The sequence below is a fragment of the Callithrix jacchus genome, chromosome 2 (assembly GCF_049354715.1).
Source record: "Callithrix jacchus isolate 240 chromosome 2, calJac240_pri, whole genome shotgun sequence".
NCBI lineage: Eukaryota > Metazoa > Chordata > Mammalia > Primates > Cebidae > Callithrix > Callithrix jacchus.
The window spans coordinates 204,641,597-204,660,376 of NC_133503.1; the positions used below are offsets into that span (position 1 = coordinate 204,641,597).

At 58.3% G+C, this 18,780-nt stretch overlaps 1 protein-coding gene across 1 annotated transcript in view; it reads left to right on the plus strand.

Moving 5' to 3' along the window:
• Window positions 1–4,204: 4,204 nt before the first annotated feature.
• Window positions 4,205–18,780, plus strand: part of SLC6A3 (solute carrier family 6 member 3) — a 57,734-nt gene continuing 43,158 nt past the window's right edge. Inside the window, exons 1-4 of the mRNA XM_002745144.6 lie at window positions 4,205–4,285; window positions 6,729–7,065; window positions 8,571–8,702; window positions 17,377–17,611. Of these exons, the coding sequence (XP_002745190.2) occupies window positions 6,783–7,065; window positions 8,571–8,702; window positions 17,377–17,611 (650 nt within the window). The 5' untranslated portion in view covers window positions 4,205–4,285; window positions 6,729–6,782. The remainder of the gene's footprint in view (window positions 4,286–6,728; window positions 7,066–8,570; window positions 8,703–17,376; window positions 17,612–18,780) is intronic.

The window sequence follows — 18,780 nt, forward strand, 5'->3', positions numbered from 1 at the left end:
TGGTGCATTCCCTCCATCCAGTGCCATAAGAAACTCTCACGCAGCTAGAGGTCTGGGGGAAGGAAGGGGTCTTAATGCAGCAGGACTGGGTGCTTGTTCACGGAACTTACCGCGTCTTCCAGACCTGCGCAAGCCTTGTGCACATCCCACCTGATGATGGCAGGATGCTGCCTACACAGCCTCTGTGGGTCCAACGGCTTCTGCAGTAGCGGAGCTCCCTGAGTCTCTGCTATGTCTCAGGGGCACTCATTCCAAAGGAGAACATGTATTTCCAGGAGAGCGTTCAGCTCTCACTCAGCTCATCGTCTGCGCTGCCTACAACATCTCCGTCTGCCACAGACCCTCCAAGCCCACCTGGTTCTGCCAGGTCAGTGTTTCTCAAAGTGTGGCTCCTGGGCCAGCAGCCTCACCATCGCCTGAGAACTTTCTAGAAACGCAGGTCTCATACCTGCTGAAGCTACATCTCTGAGGATGGAGCGAGGTGATCTGTGCCTCCTGTGCATGTAAGGCTCATGTAGGTGACTCCGATGCCGGCTAAAGTGTGAGAACATCACCAGATCGTGTGGCCTCCCGGGGTAGCAGCTTCCCATCCAGACAAGCAGCAGAACATTTCTTAATCTGCGCTCCACTCGCAACCAAACGCTTTAGGAGTAACACAGAAAACGGGCCAGAGAAGCACTCCTGAGGGTCTCGGACCTCGCCTCACCAATCCCAGGAGCCTCACCAGGTATGATACTTCTTTCCTAGGGTAGGCTTGCCAGATACAGCGTGTTTTCTTTCATTTTCGGTACACAGTTTGGCCAATCAGACCAGTGGACCCACAGAAACTTCGCTGAGGTGGCAGGTTTTGAAGATGTGTTACTTTCTCTCTTTTAGTTTTTAGCAAGCTCCTGCCTTACCAAGGCGTCTTGGAGTTTTTCATGTCTTGCTCCCCAGGCTGATTTGGCCTGATGTCATCTGTATGGCTGACCACCGTGACACGCTGTGCCGTGGAGACACCATCGGGATGTCTGTGGCTAAAGCCAGCAGTAAGCTGGAAAACGACACGGCTCTGAGAGAAGACATCAGAGTGTACTGTTGCCCCTGCCATGCGGGAGGAAACATCTCCCTCCTGGGGTGGCCCGGGGAGGGCACAGGGGCGCAGCTGCAAGCAGGACCTCTTGCCTGGGGCCGGCACCTTCCATCATTCTCAGACCCGGCCACACAAGGGCTGGGATCTGACCCCCTGCACCCCTGGACAAAAAGCTACTCCTGCCTACAGGCCCCTCACACTTGCCCTCCCCACACCCCCGACCCCCAGAGCCTTCCCAGCAACAGCAAGAGGTCAGGGTCCTTGGAGTCTAAGCTGGGCTCCCTGGGACTTCCTCTGAAAGCACACAGGACACCCTCAATGTAGGAAAGACGCAGGCAGGTACATGACTGGCATCTCACTGCCATTCCTCCCAAAGTGGACCAGCCCACTGTCCTTGTCCTCTGTCAGATGCAGCACCCACGGCGGGAGCACCCAAGCCGCCTTCCAACTCAAGGAGAACATGGGCAACATCCAGCACTGAGGGCCCCCCGGGAGGCGGTACCCAAGGAGGGGGGACCTGTGGGGCAGGGCTGCTTTGGAGACAGCAGTCAGCAGCCAGAGGCTCCCTGTGGGCTCTGCAGCTGCGGTCCCAGCCCGTGGAGAGAGGCACCCAGCATGGGTAGGAAGTGCAGACTCTGGATGGCTCCACCTGCCTGCACCCAGCACCCTGAGCCCACAGTAGCCACAGAAGCAATGACAACCATCATAAAGCCGGCTTGGCATTTAGGGCAAAGTACCAAGCATGCAAAGGTTGGCCGTTTAATCAGGTCTGATCGGCTCATAGCCACACCGCTTCCACCTGCACAGCTCACAGGGCATTCCTGCTATGGAAGGTGGACCTAGAAACTGCACTTTCTCTGTGTCATCCACGGGCCCAGCTTCCACAGTTGGTTGCCCTGAGAACACCCAAAGCTCCTTTATCCTAATTCATGTGGTCAGAAGTCGGGGTCGAGGCAGGGTGCAGGTTACATCACTCGGTGGCCCCTCCTGAGTGCAGCAGGGGCATTCTCTGTGTGTGGCGGTCAGTGAGGATGTGCCCGCCTGGGTCTCTGTGACTGTGGTCCCTCCTCCTTCCTGCCCTGTGCCCTGTTAGCTTTGGGTCACAATTTTGCACTCCTTCAGAACTTGCAATTACTTCCAGAATGTGCTTTGCATGTGTACTGTTCTGTTTTGAGACAGGGTCTCACCGTGTTACCCATGGTGTGATCTCAACTCCACCCTCCAGGTTCAAGGGATTCTCCCACCTCTGCCTCCCTGAGTAGGTGGGACTATAGGTGTGGGCCACCATGCCCAGCTAATTCTTGTTTTCAAGGTCAGGGTTTCACCATGTTGCCCAGGCTGGTCTCGAACTGCTGGCCTCAAGACAACCTCCCTTCTCAGCCTCCCAAAGTGCTGGGATTACAGGCGTGAGCCACCATGTCCAGCCCAGCCTGTGTATTTTTAAGGTGCCTGAACGTCCATTCTCTGTGTGTGTTTTATTAACGGCCTCCCTTCGTCATCTGCAAAGCCTTTTCCTTGGGAGATGGTGTTTACTTGACCCTGCTGCTCTGGGCCCAAGCCCTGGCTCGTTCCATTTCACTGAAACCTGTGCCATGGAGCTTATGGGGGCAGAGAGATCCCTTCTGTGGTGGCCACTGACACACTACAGCTTTCAGGTGGCACATCCCCCTCTCCTGAAGTCCCCTCACCTCCCTGGCCAGGCTGAAGTCCCACCCCTGATGGGAGATGGTGTCAGGAGAGGGGGTCTTCAGGTGGTCAGTCCAGGAGGGCTCCACCCTGAGGAATGGGGCCAGTGCGCTCATAAAACAGACTCCAGAGAGCTCTCCCCAGCTGCCACCGTGGAGAGATACAGGGAGAGAACGATCTCCAACCCTCACAGGACACAGAGTCGGCCAGGTCTAGGCCTTGACCTTGGCCCCCAGGCTGTGGACTGTGAGAACTAAAGGCTTCCCGGAGCCCCAGGCTGCTGGGATTTTTGTCATAGCAGCCCCAGGGAGTCGCCAGGTTCCTGCTTGATTCCAACTCAGCCTGGAGGCGCAGCCACAGATGCCTTCTGCCTGGGAGCCAGCCCAGGGTGAGGGATGTGGGGAGTGCGGGGCGCAGCAGTGGGTGGGACACCAAGGGGCGCTGCCTCCCCCACTGCTGAGCACGGGCTGCAGGGGTGGGGGTATGGCTGGGGAGCCCCGGGGCTCGCCTGGACGCCCACCGCAGGGTGTCACGCAGGGGCACCGAGGGTACACGGGGAGGATCGCCGGGGTTTGGGTGACCCCGGAGGGCGAACTGCAGAGCTGGGCGGGGCCACTCACCTCGGTGCCTTCTAAGGACCAGGACGTCGCGGGCCTGGGGGCTGCATCGTTCCTCCGCGCGCTGAATGTTAGAAACCCGGACATCTCGGAGGAAGCCCCAGACTCCATTCGGCCCGGAGCTGGGTATTGGACGCCAGGGCTTTCCAGGCCCTGACGGGGCATCGTTTCCCACGCGAGTGCGGTGCGAGCCCCGCGGTTCCGATGCCGGCCAGAGGCGGCGAGGCTCGGCTGGTGGCCCGGAGGTCGCGGAGCCCCCACAGCCACGGAAGGACCCGCGTCTCCGCAACCTGCACTCCGCGAAGCGGGGTTCCGAGCTGGTCAGGGCCGGAGCCCGGGGCCCCGTGGAGCGGCGGATGGAAGGGAGGTGGTCCCGGGAGCTCGGGGTGGCCTCAGGGGCGCCCGGACGGGGAGGGAGGGAAGGGTCGGCCCAGCCGGGTCACCGCAGTTCCGCGCGCGCCTCCGCCCGGCTCCTTCCCCGTCCCGAAGGCAGCGGGTGCACGGGGCAGCGCCGAGGGGTGCGGGCGAGGTCGGCCCGGACGGTTCTCGAAAGGAAGGCGCCCGTCTAGACCGGCGTCACTCCGGACCCACAGGCCTCCGCACCCGGTGTCCGGGCTCTGGGGCGCGCAGGACCGCGCTGGCCGTGGAGCAGTGGCCGCTGCCTGCTCTGAGCCGTCCGCGCCCGGGGGGCGGGGGGCGGGGGCGCGGCTCGGGGAGGTGCGGAGGCGGAGTCAGGACGCCGGGGCGACCCCGACCGCGGGCGGGGCGGGGCGGGGCGGGGCGGACCGCGACAACAGGATAAGAGCCCGAGGCCGAGCGGAGACCGCCCAGCGCAGCGGAGCAAGAGGGGAGGCTTCGCGGACGTTCGCGGCCAGGACTCGTGCGCACCAGCCGAGGCCCAGGAGGCCAGGTGAGGCCGGGGCGGCTCCCGGCACTGGAGTCCCCAGCGCATCCTCCCGGCCGGCCGCTCCCTCCGCAGACCCCGATGTCGGGCGCAGGGGCTGGGAGGCGGGTTCAGGGGGCGGGCGCCGTCTGGGGTCCACGCGTCCCTCAGACCGCGCACGGTCCTCAAGTCGCCAACAGTCGCGGTGCTGAGCGCTCCCAATGGCGCCGTGTGGGCCTCTGAGGCCGAGGGGGGCTGTGCACGGAGGGGCGTAGGGTCAGGCTCAGGACGGCGTGGGCACCGGCTGCCGCCACTGGTGTGGGGGCCGCGTGGATGCCTGTGGCTGTGACTTGGGGGACCCGGTTTCTTCCTGTGAGACTTAACCCCACTGGGGGCACGGCGCACCCCAGATCCGATCGGAGTGGGTTTTCCCCCCCGCTCCGTCCCGCGGGGGCTTTGTCTGATTTTGGGGCGCAGGCGGCCGCGGGTGCTCCGGGCAGCGCAGCGAGGCCGGGCGAGGGCTTTGCAGGCAGCGCCGCTTCTTGTTCTGGGCGTGGCGGGGAAGATCGCGTCCTAACAGGGCACGTTTCGCTGCGTGGACCCAAACCTCGCCTCTGAGGCTCCGCGCTCGGGAGTGGGGTCAGTGGCCCCAGGGCCGCGGCTGCTTCCCGGGCAGGCGGCAGAGCAGGGAGGCCAGAGACTCGCGAGCTCCGCACCCAGCGCCCTCTCCCAGCACGGCTCCTGCTCGCTCCGCGGAACCCAGCGCCAGGGTCGTGCGGGTGGGGAAGGGTCGTGCGTGCGGGGTGAGGGTTGTCACCAGGAGCTGAAGAATCCACCCAGTAGCAGTGCGTGATGTAGCTCATGGGCGAGTGTTGTGCAAACTTGGATGCAGCGGAAAGTTGCCCGTTAGAGCTGCCACCTACGTCCAGCTTCATTGTGTGTGAGTGCGTGTGTGCCTGTGTGTGTGTTGCCTGTGTGTTTCTGTGTGTGAGCGGCTGTGTGCATGTGTGAGTGCACGCCTGTGTGTGTGTGCGCCTTTGTGTGGTCGCCTGTGTGTGTGTGCGCACCTGTGTGTATGCACGTGCGTATGTGAGTGCATGCCTGTGTATGAGTGTGTGTGCGTGCTTGTGTGGTCGCCTGTGTGTGAATGCATGTGCCCGTGTGTGTGTGCATGTGCCTGTGTGTGTGCCCGTGCCCGCGTGTGTGCTTGCACGCACCTGTGTGTGCACCTGCCTGTGAGAGTGTGTGCACACACCTGTGTGTGTGGGTGTGTGCACGAGGCTGTGAGTGTGCACGCACTGTGTGTGCGCCCGTGCCCGTGTGTGTGCTCTTATGCGCCTGTGTGTCGGTGTGTGCGTGAGGCTGTGTGTGTGTGTGCATGCACCTGTCAGTGTGTGTGTGTGCACATGCGTGATTGAAACGTGCTGCTCGAACCAAATGCCAGAAGTGGCCCTGGATGGGGCGGTGTAGACGCTCCTGCTCTCCTGTGCTGCGTCGTGGCCGGGGACTTTATGGAGCTGTTTGGAAAGGATTTCCCAGGTTACCCTGCTGGCCCATGAGCTGGTCTCCGCAGTGAAGCCGTGTCCATCCTCTGCCAAGTTCTCTCAGGTGGGGTGGTGTCACCCGACATGTGTGGATGTGGCTTGCACAGGCACCCTTTGAGGAAACAGTTGTGATGGTTATATCTAAATTCTTCTTTACAGTGGCCAACTTTGGCTATATAAATTTTGCTCTTTATTACTGAGTATAAACAATATAAGGCCAGGCTTGATGGCTCATGCCTGTAATCTCAGCACTTTGGTAAGCTGAGGCAGGGATCACTTGAGGCCAGGAGTTCAAGACCAGCCTGGGCAACATAGTTTGACCCTGTCTCTACCAAAAATTACACAAAAAGAAACTTAGCCAGCGCTGTGATGCACACCTGTAGTCCCAGCTACTCAGGAGGCTGAGGGGCGAGGATCGCTTGAACCCAGGAGTTTGAGTTTGCAGTGAGTTGTAATCACATTACTGAGCTTTAGCCTGGGTGACAGAGCAAGACTTCATCTCATTAAAAAAGAAAAAATACAGATGAACAGTCATAAAAACATTACTGAATGGTCTTTGAAGATTGTAAAATTGCTCTATGCAAGTGCGGGGGGAGGCAGAGGTAATATCCATGTACTGTTATTGGAAAGCCGCGCTAGAGCTTACACAGCACTGCGCTTTGATAGGAGTGAGGAGGGTGCAGGGGAAGGACGGCAAGCCAGAGTCTGTCTCAAGGCCTCCGTGGGCTGGTGCCCCAGCCCTGTGGTGAGAGCTGGCACCTCCCAGCTTCTGCGCCCAGCTGTGCCATCTCGGGCACTGGGAATGCACCCATCCCTTTCCAGAGGAAAGCCGGCGAATGCCCTGGGGCTCTGCCCTCCACACCAGGCATATCCGTAGCCCTGGCGGCTGAATTGCTGCATTCCTCTTGTGTGTTTGTTTTTCATAGTGGCTGAAGACCAAGCGACAAGAAGCACAGAATTCCTTGATTCCAGGTGTGCCCATGAGTAAGAGCAAATGCTCTGTGGGACTCATGTCTTCTGTGGTGGCCCCGGCTAAGGAGCCCAACGCCATGGGCCCAAAGGAGGTGGAGCTCATCCTCGTCAAGGAGCAGAACGGAGTGCAGCTCACCAGCTCCACCCTCACCAACCATCAGAGTCCCGTGGAGGCCCAGGATCGGGAGACCTGGGGCAAGAAGATCGACTTTCTCCTCTCTGTCATTGGCTTCGCTGTGGACCTGGCCAATGTGTGGCGGTTCCCCTACCTGTGCTACAAAAATGGCGGAGGTAAGTCCCATGTCAGCCTTCCTGGGCACGCTGGCCAGACGGGGGCCGTGGGGGCAGCCGGGCAGGGCTTTGAGGAAAGGCAGCACCCGGACGAGATAAAGCAGTTCTCGTGCGTGAAGACGGGGCTCCCCGTGAGAGCTTGCAGTGGGAGCAGATAGTCCCAGAGGATGTCACAGAACCACAGAGCAGGGCTTAGAGCTGCCTGGTCCCGTACCTGCATTTCAGAGGTCAGGAAAGGGAGACCCTGGAAGAAGCTGGGGTTGGGGGGTGGAGCGATGGATGGAGCAGCTCGGCTCTGCCTCCTATTTCCAGAGGCTATTTCACTTTAGAAAGAAAATTCTTGAAGACCCAAAGAACAGCCTCTGGCTGACCTTGGCAGCCTTTGCAAAGCGTGTGGAGGCCCTGGAGCCTGGAGTGGCAGAGGAGGCCCCTGGAGAGTGCCTGTGCCCCCTGCACCCTCCAGAACCTGGCCACAGAGTCAGAAGGCTAAGATCAAGGACCCCTGTACCCTCTAGAACCCAGCCACAGAGCCGGAGGCTAATGTTGAGGCCCCCTGCACCCTCCAGAACCCAGCCACAGAGCCAGAGCCTAAGATCGAGGCAGGCCCACCTGGGAAGTCCAAGCACATTGGTGGTCCGTTCCCAGGAGCCTCTTTGGGCCTCCCTGCCTGGCCTCCCTGGTTGTCCTCTATGGTAGGTCTAAGAAGGGAGGCTTGGGAAACAATTTTAGGGGAAGGCTCACTGAATGTGGTGAGGAAGTTGGCATTTTTATGCCCACCTAGAAAAGGGGAAGACAGAGGCCTCAGCATGTCCAAGAAGTTGCCCAAAGACAGAGCTGAGGGACCCCATTGCGTCCGCCTCCCCTTCCCCAGCAGAGAGAGTGGCAAGCTCTCCCTCACTCGGGTGAGATCAGGGGAGCAGGGGGGATCTAGGAGGCTGAGACCAGGGTGCCCCAGGCCTTGTGCTGGGGATGGGGAGATGCAGGTTTCAGAGGAACTAGGCCCTACCCCGGAGGGGATCCCAGCACCTGAGGCAGCAAAGCCCCTCAGCCACTGGGTCGATGGGGGCAGGCGCTGAGGGCCCCGGCAGCTGGGGACAGGACGGCAGGGCCCACTCAGCTCAGGGGCAGAGTAGGGGTCACAGATTCACAACTCAAGAGGTAAAGAGGATCGGGGCAAAGGCGGGGGACGCAGGCCAGTGAAGGGCACTCCGAACAACCATGGGAAAGAACAGTATCCAGAGGGCCTCCCTGAACTGCTCCTGGGTTTGACTTCACAGCTAGGGGAACACAATGCTGAGGAGACCCAGGAGGGATGTGTCAGGCACTGACAGCAGTGCAGGACGGGCTTGGGGACTGCCCCAGCCTGTCGCTTCCCGTTGGAGAGTGGGGTGAAAGGGTCGTCGGGCCAGGACATGGGTGGTTGACTGGGGTGGGAGCCCGAGCTTCCGTGAGGAGAGACGGGCTCTTCCAAGGCTCCAAACTCGAGGCGCTGTTCTGCCCCACAGGTGCCTTCCTGGTCCCCTACCTGCTCTTCATGGTCATCGCTGGGATGCCCCTTTTCTACATGGAGCTGGCCCTCGGCCAGTTCAACAGGGAAGGAGCTGCTGGTGTCTGGAAGATCTGCCCCGTACTGAAAGGTAACGCGCAGGCGCCTCCCTTCACCCTGGCGCAGCGCAGACTGGTGGTGGCGCTGGAACTTTCAAAGCCAGCCAGCCCCATCATGGTCATGCCACCCTGCTCTGCTGAGACACAGGCGTGGCACACACCACTTGAACTTGGGTCCCGCTTTAAAGACCTGTGATGACAAGGACTTGAGGGTTCGTTCCCTTGTTTCTAGGTGAGGCTGTCCTGCAATTCATTCGTGGTGTTACTTTGTCAAGATGTTAAAACGTAGTTAAGATAAAACACGTCTATCTGTAGATCCGCAATCTGTCCATTATCCATCCATCCATTCATCAAATCACCTATCATCTACCTGTTATCGTTATTATCGATCTTTATATCAATCATTCACCCATCCCTCTACCCACCTATCTACCCATCTGCCTATCCATCTGTCTGTCGTCACCATCTGCCAGTATGAGTGTCCTGTGGCTGCCCACCTATCTACCCACCTGCCTATCCATCCGTCTGTCGTCACCATCTGCCAGTATGAGTGTCCTGTGGCTGCCCACCTATCTACCCACCTGCCTATCCATCCGTCTGTCGTCACCATCTGCCAGTATGAGTGTCCTGTGGCTGCCCACCTATCTACCCACCTGCCAATCCATCCGTCTGTCGTCACCATCTGCCAGTATGAGTGTCCTGTGGCTGCCCACCTATCTACCCACCTGCCTATCCATCCGTCTGTCGTCACCATCTGCCAGTATGAGTGTCCTGTGGCTGCCCACCTATCTACCCACCTGCCTATCCATCCGTCTGTCGTCACCATCTGCCAGTATGAGTGTCCTGTGGCTGCCCACCTATCTACCCACCTGCCAATCCATCCGTCTGTCGTCACCATCTGCCAGTATGAGTGTCCTGTGGCTGCCCACCTATCTACCCACCTGCCTATCCATCCGTCTGTCATCACCATCTGCCAGTATGAGTGTCCTGTGGCTGCCGTAACAAACGACACACATTTATTCACGATCACGGGGTCAGTGGGTCGATTTCTTCTGACGCTGTGTGAAAGCGTCTGTTCTAGCCTCTCTCCTTGGCTCAGAGACTGTCTTCTCCCTGTGCCTCTTCATGCTGCTTCCTTCTATTCCTTCTATGCATAGCTCTGCCACCAAATTCCCCCTTTTTATGAGGTCACAAACCCTGTTGATTAGGACCCACCCTAATGACCTCACTTCAACTTGATTAACTCCTTAGAGACCTTGTCTCTAAATAAGGTCACATTCTGAGGTTTGGGGGGTGGTTAGAACTTCAACAGATGAACTTGGGGCATGGACACAATTCATAACTCTATCATCTATCAATCATGTATTCACCTATCATCTACCCATTCATCCATTATCTACTGATCCATCCACCTATCAATCCATCCATCCACCCATCCATCCATCCATTCATCTACGGATCCATCATCCATCCATCCATCTATCCATCCATTATCTATTGATCCATACATCTACCTATCAATCCATCTATCCATCCATCCATTCATCCATTCATCGATCTACAGCTCCATCCATCCATCCATCCATCCATCTACCTTCTATCTATTGATCTATCCATCCATCCATCCACCTATCAACCTATCAATCTGTCTATTCGTTATTGATCCATCTCGTTGTCACTGACCCTTTCCGGCTGCTGGTGCCCTGCTCTGGCACCATGAAGTGCACATACCTCGTGTTGAGCACAGGTGGCCTGCCCAGCACCTGGCCCTCTCCTGGTGTTTCTGACTCCATCCTCAGGAGACCCTGGGAAGGGCACGCACTATGTCTCTGTGTTGGAGATGCAGATGCTGAGGACCAGAGGGCAGGGGTCATTCCCCCTGGTCTCCCCATCAGAACAGAGTGGGATTTCATCCCAGGTGTTTCTGACTCCCCAGTCCATGCACGCAGGTCACGCTTGCCCATGGCACAGCCACCTCCTGGGAGCTGGTGGTTCAGGGAGGATTCGGGCATTTCCTCAGAGGCACCACTCAGAAAATTGGCATTAAGAAAATGGCTACTAGAAGGTCGGTCTCTGGATACTCACAGAAGTTCTGGATAAGCTGGTGTGTTTAGAAGACAGCCGGGCCCCAGTACCACCCCAGGACGTGTTACCAGTGGGTCGGGGTGGACCTTCAGAGGCGAGCCGCTGACCCGCCTTAGGAGAGGGAACAGATGGCATTTCACAGCTGCTGGGGTTGGGCTCTGGGAGGAGAAGGCACCGTCGCAGCCGTAGAGATGCTGAGACTGGCCAGGCGTGGTGGCTCTTCGCAGGCGCGAGACACATTCATTCCTAGTGGGCTGCACAGTGAACCTCAGGACTCCAGTAGTTTCTTCCTAGGTTCCATATTCACTGAACCACACTGAAATGGAGCCACAAAAAGAGGCCTCTCTCCCCACCCCCACCCTGCACACATCTTCAGACTGACAGACAGATGCTGGGGGCACACACTGGGCCAGATGGCCCCTTGGCAGGATCAGCAGGGAGAGGTCAAACCATCCCAGAATTGCCGGGAACGTGCCTCCGCCCCTGTCGTCAGCTTCCCGGCAGAGGAGTGCAGCAGCCAACGGAAGACCCAGCAGCCTCCTTCCAGACAGACAGGTGCGCGGCTCAACTTGGGCCTCACAGTGAACCCAGGCTAACGGTTCAAGATGCATACATGTTACCTGTGTCCCCCGGCCCTGGCCGGCAGTGCGGACACATTTCAGGGAGGAGATGCTGCCTGAATCTGCAGTTGTGAGCGACACTGAGCCTGCGCCATGTCCGTGGAGGAGGGCACCCAAGTGCTTAGAGCCTTGGGACGCTGAATCAGGGAGGAGGCCAGCCCACTGGGGTGGGAGAAACAGCGAGGAAAGATGACCTCGGGCTCTGGCACAGGCTGGGGCGATGTCAAACTGCTTTGCCGGATGTTCCAGAGCCACCCTGGAGTCTGTCACGAGTGTCTACACGCACAGCCCTGCACCCCACTCCCACCAGTGAGCCTGGTGCTGGGGAGAGTTAAACTACCTCTTCACATGCAGGATTCGGGTGAGGAGCGCAGGAAGAAGAGGGACCTGTGGGTCAGCAGATAGGGGCTGATTTCCTTCCATCTGTACATGGAAAGGAGGTCCACCCACAAAGCTCCCAGCGTGGGTCTTCATGATGCAGTTCACACAATGTCAAGGAGCTATTTCTAAGAATTTCAGAGAGCCGTGTGGTGATGAGCCACGTGACTTGGGCTAATGGAGAGCCTCTGACTTCTGTAAGTGTGAGCAGTGGTGCCTCATTCTGGAGAAATGCAGCCGGCAGCTGCCACATCTCATTGTATTCCCCACAACACGCAGCCTGGGGAAGCTGAGCAGTCACCTCCTCTGTGGCACAGCACAAGTGCCCACCATCCGCATCCCACGCAGGCTTCATTCTGAAGACCAGTACCCGAGGACGGCTGCGAAGCATGGCCACAGGAAGAAGGGCTCGTGGTCCTGAGGGCAGATCTCAGGCAGAGCCAGTTCATGCCCACCTCATACCTGGTGAGGAAGGAAAACCACAAATCACAGAAAGTGAACTATTGGACCCGTGAAGGGATGGATGAGTTGATGCATAACAGCTGGACTTCGTCAGAGAAGAGACACCTTGAACAGTTTCCTCTCAGTAATGCTGCAGGTCCCGTGCCAGCGTCCGATTTGTTCTGCCTGCCTGTCAACCGCGGGGTGCCGGTTTAGGGGAGACTGCAACTGCTCGCGGAACTGGGTGTGCACCGTGCTTCCCTGGCACCCTGATACGTGTGCCTTCTCTTTCCTTTGTCCTTTATAAAAAGTTAGTTAATAAAAATACATGCATTTTCATGTGCCATTAAATAGAAGTGCCACATGGTAAATTAAGACATCAGCTAAAGTCCCCAGAATAATCATGGAGCTAAAAGGCCCTCCAGCCCTGAGCAGGTGGCAAGTCCGCGGCAGAAGTGAAGCCCAGCTCTCCCTGGAGCCTGCTTCTCCCCAGCCCTTCCCTTCCCACAGACCTGGGAGCTGCTTTCTGCTCCTAACTGGGAAACAAGATCCAACCTCAAAAGCCAATGGGTGGAGTTCACGGTGAGTCCCAGCTGCTCAGACACCAGGACTCACCTGTTTCCCGGAGTCTCCCCCGAGCCACTTGAGGGGCGGGCACTGCAGCCAGAGGGGCCTCGGGGGCCTTCAGCCCTGCAGTGCACCCCAGGGTCCTGAGAGGTGGCCTTTAAAACTCTCCCTCTCCTCCTTCCCCTCACTGTCTCTCTTTCCCACTCCCTCTGTGTCTCTCTCTGTCTCTCCCTCCTTTCCTCTCTCTGTGTCTCTCTGCTTCTGTCTCTCTGGTGCGTGCACACACAGCAAGCAGATATTAAGGACACCCAGACTGACAGGGAGGTGTCCTCTCCTGTCTTTCTTCTGAGGGCCACCTGGCTGCTTCCAGCGAGGTGTGGAGGGGCTGCTCCACCAGAGGCTTCCTCCCGTGGGCTCCCTGTGTGTGTTGACAATACCCTCTCCTGAAGCCAGCTCTCGTGGGTGCCCAGGTGTACACTGGTGTTCAGGGCTGGTGCAGGGTGGCCGTGCTCTAGTGGGCAGGACCCTCAGCCGGCTTCTGCTTGTCAGATTTCCATTTCATTGCCAAAGGCAACCCCATATTACAGACACCCTGGAAACCCCACCATTCGATTGTACCGAATATGACATATTTAATAGTCAATCATACTTTAGTGTGATTTCTCAAACAGAAAACACAATGCGTGCAAGGTTAATATAAAAAGGTACCAAGCATAAAATAAATTTAAGGAAATTGACCTTAAGAGCTATGCTTGAAATTCACGCCTAGCGCTGAGCTTGCTGGGAGTCAGACAGAAGGGAAGGGAAGCATCACATTCCCATGAACGTTTTCCCTGGAGACACAAGCAGGGGCTACACCTGCCACCTCCCTGGGGAGAAAGCCTCCTGTGTCACTAAATGGTGTTTAAGAAATGTGTCAGGTGAAGCTTCATCTAGAGCCCACAGTGATGTTATGAGCAGAGACCACCAGAAGGTTCTTTAGCAAACAGGGGAGCTAAAGGTTTTGTGTGTCCGGGCCTTCAGTGAGCTTGAGCTTGTGGTGAAGTTGGCTGGTTGGTGTGGGGCTATGAGTCAGTGCCAAGGGCAGGGGTTCTGCCTTCCCAAACAGCAGAGCTTGGAGCCACCAAATGCCCAGCCAGTGCTGACACTGGCCACCACCTTCCAAGGGTTTCCTCACCCAGGTGCCTGGGGAAGCATCCAGGAGGGGTCCTCTTGGTAAGAGGAACTCTGGGTTGGGGGTCGCACTCTCCCATGGACCAGAGCAGGCCCATTTGCTCTGGGAGCTGGGTCAGCCCGTGTGGCCAATGGTGATGTCATGTGCCGTGGCCGTGGTGATGTCGTGAGCCCATGGTGGCCCTGCCGATCTGGGGTACAGGGTGGGAAACAACAGTGGTGGTCGGGCAGGACCCGGGGCAGAGTCAGCCCTTCCATCGGACTCTGGATTGGGATCCACTCTGGTGCTGTTTGATCAGAGACTTCCCAGGGTTTCAAGCTAAGGTCTTGTACACAAAGTTTTAACTTTGAAAGTGTTTTTCAAATTGGGCCTCCATGTCAGTTGCCACCATGGAAAATCCCCCACAGTGCTCTCTGGAAACAACGTGGCCTCTCACAGCGTGGCTCCCAGTGTGGCCGTGTGGGTGAGCACCCGTGAATCACAACCCAGCCTCTCTCCTAAGGGATTCGTAATACAGACTGTAACGCAGAATCACTGAATGTGGACCAGTCCCTCGTGGGAGAAGGGCTTCTAAAGGCAACAGCCTGGCTGTTCTCGTCGCCACTGCTGAGCACGTTTTCCAAGAGGGCTTGTATGCACTCTGGTCCTGGATCCATTTAAAGCGATGTTTGGAGCCTTCTCTTTGCTTTCAGGGCTGGAAGAGAACTTTGCGGAGGTGCCCTGAGCACGAGAACAACTTCTCTTAAGAACTGAGATCATAAAAGCAACTAGGCCACTCCCTGAAAAGTCACCTTGAAGGCACGCTCCTACCCTGGCCACGGGCAGGTAAGACTGGGCGTGGAGCCTCCTGGGTTTCCATGAAGTCAATCAAAGTTGGAGCCCAAACTAATCGTGTCAGCAAAATGAGAAGGAATGTGGGAATGAAGAGAATTCTTCCTGGAGCTTAGTAAAGTCAACTCCAGTAGCAAGAACGTGATGGTGGCCACCCAGCAGGAAACAAGGAGGAGGCCATCTGCCCACCAGTCAGGCTGACACCGCTCCAAAGACTGCTGACCGCTGAGTTCTGTTCAAGTTTACCAAGAGCCCCCTAAATGATGGGTCCCAAATTCTAGGTCTGTGATCCTGGAAAGGGCACTCTAAAAGACTCTGGGTCGCATTGGACGGCCATGGATGGCCATGGATGGTCTCGAGTGACCCTGGGAGACTGTGGAAGGTCAAACACGGCTCTGAGTAGTCCTCAATAGTCATGCAAGGCTCTAGGTGGCCCAAGGAAGCCCTGGATGATCTTACCTGCCCGGCGTGGACCTTGGTAATCTTATGTGGCCCTGGGTGATTCTAGGAAACCCTGGATGGTTGTGTATAGGTGGTGGGACCTTGGATGCCTCCACATGGCTATAAATGGTCCCAGTTGATTCTTCTGCGTAGTCTTCGGGGAGAGGCATGGGTAGCTATAGATGACCACAGATGGCCATAGATGGCTGTGGATGGCCCTGGGTGGCTGTAGGTGGCTGCGTACAGTTGTGGATAAATGCAGACGGCTCTTGACAGCCATGGATGGCTGTGGATGGTTGTGGATGGTGGCAGATTGTTGGAGGTGGCCAGGGGTAGATGTGGGTGGTTGTGGGTGGCCATGGATGGCCGTGAATGATTGTGGATGGCTATGGATGGCCGTGGATAATTGTGGATGAATGGAGCTGGCTGTGGATGGCCACAGATGGCCGTGGATGGTCGTGGATACCCTCTGTAGCTCCAAGTGGCCCTGGATTAGCATGAGTGATCATGTGTGGTCCTGGGTGCCCTCCAGCATCCTGAATGAGCCTGGGTGGGTATGGACGGCTGTCAAGGACCCCAGTTGTCCCTTAGTGACTATGGCAGTCTTGGTGGTTCTGGGAGACACTGGGTGTTCTTGGGTGACACTGGGTGACCTTTGATGGCCCTGTTGCATGGGTTCCTAGTAGCCCTGGGTGCTTCTGGGTGGCCGTGGATGATTCTGATGGTTACACACGGACCTGGTAGCCCTGGTTAGCCATGGACTGGGTTGCCCTGGGTCACCCAGAGTAGCCCCTAGATGGCCTCAGTGATTCTAGATGACCCTGTGGATCCTGAGTGGCTGTGGTGGGGATGGATGACTATGTATGGTGCAGGTGACAGTGTCCCTGAGGGTCTCTGGGTGCGTGAGGGTGGCCCTGGACATCCACCATAGCTCTGGTTGACCTTGCTGGCCCTGGATGCCCCTCAGAAATACCCTGAAAGTCCCTGTGCAGAAGTGCATAGTTTTGGGGGTGGGCAGTTTCTTTTTTGTGGTCACAGCATGAAGTCTGGTCTCAGGCCTTTCACTGGCCTTCCCCTGCATGTTTGAGGATGGTGCCTGGCATCAGGGCTGTCCAGGAGCTACCGGCTCAGGGTGATGTCTCCTGCGAGGGAAGGTGGAAGGGACTTCCATGGTGGCTCTGTGCATCACCTGCATGGGTTCCACAGTCACCACCTTCCCTCTAGGCCTGGAGTCAATTGTTACCCCTTCCAGCGAGGCATGGGCTCCACCATCACCCCCTTCCCTCCACGTGTGGGCTCCACGATCACCCCCTTCCCTCCACGTGTGGGCTCCACGATCACCCCCTTCCCTCCACGTGTGGGCTCCACGATCACCCCCTTCCCTCCACGTGTGGGCTCCACCATCACCCCCTTCCCTCCACGTGTGGGCTCCACCATCACCCCCTTCCCTCCACGTGTGGGCTCCACGATCACCCCTTCCCTCCATGTGTGGGCTCCACCATCACCTCTTCCCTCCATGTGTGGGCTCCACCATCACCCCTTCCCTCCATGTGTGGGCTCCACCATCACCCCTTCCCTCCATGTGTGGGCTCCACCATCACCCATTCCCTCCATGTGTGGGTTCCACCATCACCCATTCCTTCCATGTGTGGGCTCCACCATCACCCATTCCCTCCATGTGTGGGCTCCATGATCACCCTCTTCCCTCCATGTGTGGGCTCCACGATCACCCCCTCCCCTCCATGTGTGGGCTCCACCATCACCCATTCCCTCCATGTGTGGGTTCCACGATCACCCCCTTCCCTCCATGTGTGGGCTCCACCATCACCCCTTCCCTCCGTGGGTGGGTTCCACCATCACCTGCTTCCCTCCATGTGTGGGTTCCACGATCACCCCCTTCCCTCCATGTGTGGGCTCCGTGATCACCCCCTCCTCTCCATGTGTGGGCTTCACCGTCCCCCCCTCCCCGCCAGGCGTGGGCTTCACCGTCCCCCCCTCCCCACCAGGCATGGGCTTCACTGTCCCCCCCTCCCCACCAGGCGTGGGCTTCACCGTCCCCCCTCCCCACCAGGCGTGGGCTTCACTGTCCCCCCCTCCCCACCAGGCGTGGGCTTCACCGTCCCCCCCTCCCCACCAGGCGTGGGCTTCACCGTCCCCCCTCCCCACCAGGCGTGGGCTTCACCGTCATCCTCATCTCGCTGTATGTCGGCTTCTTCTACAATGTCATCATTGCCTGGGCGCTGCACTACCTCTTCTCGTCCTTCACCACGGAGCTCCCGTGGGTCCACTGCAACAACTCCTGGAACAGCCCCAACTGCTCAGACGCCCACCCTGGCGACTCCAGTGGCAGCAGCTCGGGCCTCAACGACACCTTTGGGACCACGCCTGCTGCCGAGTACTTCGAGTAAGTGGGAGTCGGGGCCTCGGGAACAGGAGAGGCCACACAGCCGGGTCCCCCATGGCAGCCCCTTGGTCGGCCACCTGGCCTTGCTGCCCCCGGGTTGCAGGGAGGGGCCTCTTTCTGCCTTCCCTCCGTTAGTGCTCTGAAGGGGCACGTTTCTGAGTCACGTTGGTGGTCTTCAGGAGCTCAGCAAAGCTCCCGTAGAGCGAGCCCTCAGCAGGGACGGGGTGCTGAGTGGCTCCCGTGCCTATGCTCCTGCTCCCAGTGGCGGCTTGGGGCGGAAGGACTGGTGGGGAACACAGCAGCCTCTGTGTGGAAGGTGGGCGAGCTCTGGTCTCTGAGCTGTAGCGGCGTCTCTGGACTGAGTCCGCCCGGGCTCCCCTCCTCCCTGCCCTTCCTCTGTGCATAGCCTAGGGCTGAGCTGCCTCACTCGGGCCCCTGCCCTCTCCAGAAAAGATAGTTTTCTGGGCATCACTGAGCAGAAGTCTGGCTTCAGTAGGCAGCCGCTGTCTCCAGGAGTCCCAGCTGTCGGCTGTTTGTGAGACTTCCATTGTTTACCTGCACAGCTTCATTTCTGTCTCCTTCTGCCTCCCACTCCGGTGCAGCTCATGTCCAGCAGCCCCCAGGTCTCTGTCTCCTCCTCCCTGTGCCCCAGCCAGGCCCAACCTGCACAGCCCACCCTGGCCAGGCCCACCCCATACCATCCACCCCAACCAGGCCCACCCCACACGGTCCATCCTGGCCAGGCCCAAACCTCATGGTCCACCCCGGCCAGGCCCACCCCTCACCATCCACCCATAGCAACTGCTCTCCTGGACCCTGATGTCTTCGATGAAGTCCTTCTGGGCCCCGTGCCAGCTCCCGTTACCCTTTCTCGTCACCACATAGCCTGGCCCAGCCTGGAAGGGCCGTGAGTGCCCCCATGGGTCCCCTGTTTCCTCTGGACACCTCTTGGAATCTGGACCTGGCAACTGCCATCCACATCCCACACCCACCAGCCGCACTTGGAACCTCAAGCCGGGTCACCATTCTGACAGGTGGACGCTTAAACTCAGCTGCCATCTGGGAGAGGAGAGGACATTTTCACGATTCTCACCACATCCACTGTTTCCCGTCAGCCAGGACACTTCTGTCTGGGGGCTCCCTCGCCTTGTTAGACGCATCTTATTCAC